This window comes from Montipora foliosa, chromosome 9, assembly GCF_036669935.1.
Source record: "Montipora foliosa isolate CH-2021 chromosome 9, ASM3666993v2, whole genome shotgun sequence".
Taxonomy (NCBI): Eukaryota; Metazoa; Cnidaria; class Anthozoa; order Scleractinia; family Acroporidae; genus Montipora; species Montipora foliosa.
The window spans coordinates 18,133,859-18,136,358 of NC_090877.1; the positions used below are offsets into that span (position 1 = coordinate 18,133,859).

Below are 2,500 nucleotides of genomic sequence, written 5' to 3' on the forward strand. Positions count from 1 at the left end.
GGCCCTAAAAGAGTCAAATTTTTACCCACGTCAGGAGGATGCATGCAAAAGTACTCACTTCATGGTGCTAATAAGGGTATCACAAATTGCCTCCATGAATTTTATCTAATATTCACAATGCCAGCAACTCGGAGAGATTTACTCCTCACCTCATGTTTCCTGTCTTTATCCTCCAAGATAGCAGGTGTTTCAAACATGGCTCTGTAATATTTACAAATATCCAAGTAGCTGCCATCATGACGAGCAACTTGAATCATCAGCTGGTAGAATTTTAATTTCAAATCCTATAAAATAAAGAAACTACTTAACATGGTATTTTCAAGGGATTTCTACTAGAAATTAGGGAAGGTTTGGGAATCGAACGTTGGTTGGCCTGGCTAAAAAGAGTCTCCTCAGTTTGATGGTATGAATTAGTAATTCGAAGGTCAAAGGTTTAACTCCTGTAGGTCTCGCATTTTTCTGAATTATACATTGAATCATGACATTTATTGGCCCAGGGATAAACATTCACCATCTCTTTACTAACACAGCACCAATACCAACAATATTATTAATTTAAAACGTTCAGCATTGATTACCTGAATGTTCCGTTAAATACAAAGTTCTGCTCCTTTTTTTTTTGTATTGGCACCACTTTTGACAATAATAGACCATTTTACAGTTCTGTGCTCTGTTAGCAGGCCTTTGAATAAAAGCGAGGCTTGGGTTAACCTTGCTTTGATACATGCCTCCTTGCTTTTCTTATGCAAATCATGTTGTTCTAAATGCTAACAAAATGAACCTAGTTTACTGGCCTAGCTCCCATAAGTCTCCCAAGTATACAGTCTCTACAGTAGCACAGTGGTAGACCATTGAAACTAGTAATCTGAAGGTCCTTGGGACGACTCCTGTAAAGGAACACTCAGGCTTTTCAACGAGTATTCCCGATTCACCAACTGAAAAAACATTGATACATCTCATCACAGTTTGGAGATGTTGTCCTTCTATTAGAAAGATCAGTTACATGTACTTATTTTTAAAGGGTGAGAAAATAAACTTCACTTAAAACTTTACTTTTAGTGAGTTCCTTTTCTTTGGTACGTCAACATGGTTGTAGACGTCCACGTACATGTACAAGTATTATGACTGTAAGCAATTCAATACAAGTTGTCGATCTCAGGGTACATTTTTTCTAAGCAGCTACTGCAGCTCTCCTATGTTCAGAAATCTTTTCTGCACACAAAGGGTTCATGCCAACTATCACTGCACTGCAAAGTCAAAACTAAGTCAGCTGTGCAGTGCTGTAATATCCACGCTGCACAGTGGCGACCAAACAAGATCCCTTAAGACAAACCTGTTCCTGGTTGTTTTCAAAGACCTTTGGGCTGATCTTCTTGCTAATAATTTGTGTTCTAATGAAGTCTTTCTTGGCTAGACACAACCGCATTTGCTCCAAAATGAAATCCACCTTTTCACGTCTCTCCATTGATCCATAGGTTTCAACCTACAAGATTCAATATTATTTCCTGGGTAGCACATTATCAAACTACATGTATAACAGGTTAGAAAAGATGGGGAAGCCCACCCGTAATTTCAAATAAATGTTAACACATAGCTTCTTTCTGGCATCCTCGCCATAATATTTAATTAATGCATACATTAGTTTGTAAATATGTTTCCTTTGTGTGGCAAATAAATAACTAAATGTGACCCTATTTGGAAAAAGCAGGCTTAACGAAAATAGCGTTGAAGCGTTTTTTCGTTGTAATGCAGTTTCAACGCATTGAAAATGCATTGAAGAGCATTTCCATTGCGTTTTAAAACGTTGGCAATGTTTTTCAACAGAACCGAAACGCGTTGCAAATCCATTTCAAAATCATTTCAAAACATTGTCAATGCATTGTCAAACATTGACAACGGGTTTAATGAAACCGCCACGGGTCGTTTCGAATCATTCATAGCACCGCTGCTATTAGTTACTACGAAATCTTTACAACGAATTGTTATGCAACTCTAGCACGTACGTATCGGTTTGAATTTGAGCAGAAACAACAAATACATGGAGTTTTCCTGTAATTTTGCAGAGAACGCGCCTAAGTGTAAAACTCAACTATCCTATGGCTGCGGTTACTTACCTTTTTGGCTTCAGTTCGTGCGGTGTTGAACGAAATTACGGCGGTAAAAAGACTGTCTGATACATGCGTGTGTTTCAAATGACATTCGATTTGAACAATCGATCGAGTCTCAAATTTAACTGAATTCAAATCAACCGTTCCTTTGTGAAAAACTTTAATATTATTTTTGGTATTACGCTTTATTGTTTATCGTTTTGACAAGAGATACTGTGTACGTGTATATACATTTACTGTGCAGTGTAGGATTTTTATAATAGAAATAAATGGCTCCAATCCTTGTCAAAATTAATACTTTTGCCATCGGCGACTGGTTTGAGAGAGCCTTTAAATTAAATATACATCCCTAAATTGTAGAAGGACATCGGACAAAACTCGCGTTCCGTACA

At 37.4% G+C, this 2,500-nt stretch overlaps 1 protein-coding gene across 1 annotated transcript in view; it reads right to left on the bottom strand.

Moving 5' to 3' along the window:
- The window catches only part of LOC137970639 (26S proteasome non-ATPase regulatory subunit 12-like), a 21,366-nt gene that overhangs the window by 10,701 nt on the left and 8,165 nt on the right, over positions 1-2,500 (bottom strand). Inside the window, exons 7-8 of the mRNA XM_068817165.1 lie at positions 1,334-1,483; positions 150-284 (exon numbers count right to left, since the gene is read on the bottom strand). Coding sequence (XP_068673266.1) covers positions 150-284; positions 1,334-1,483 — 285 coding nt within the window. The remainder of the gene's footprint in view (positions 1-149; positions 285-1,333; positions 1,484-2,500) is intronic.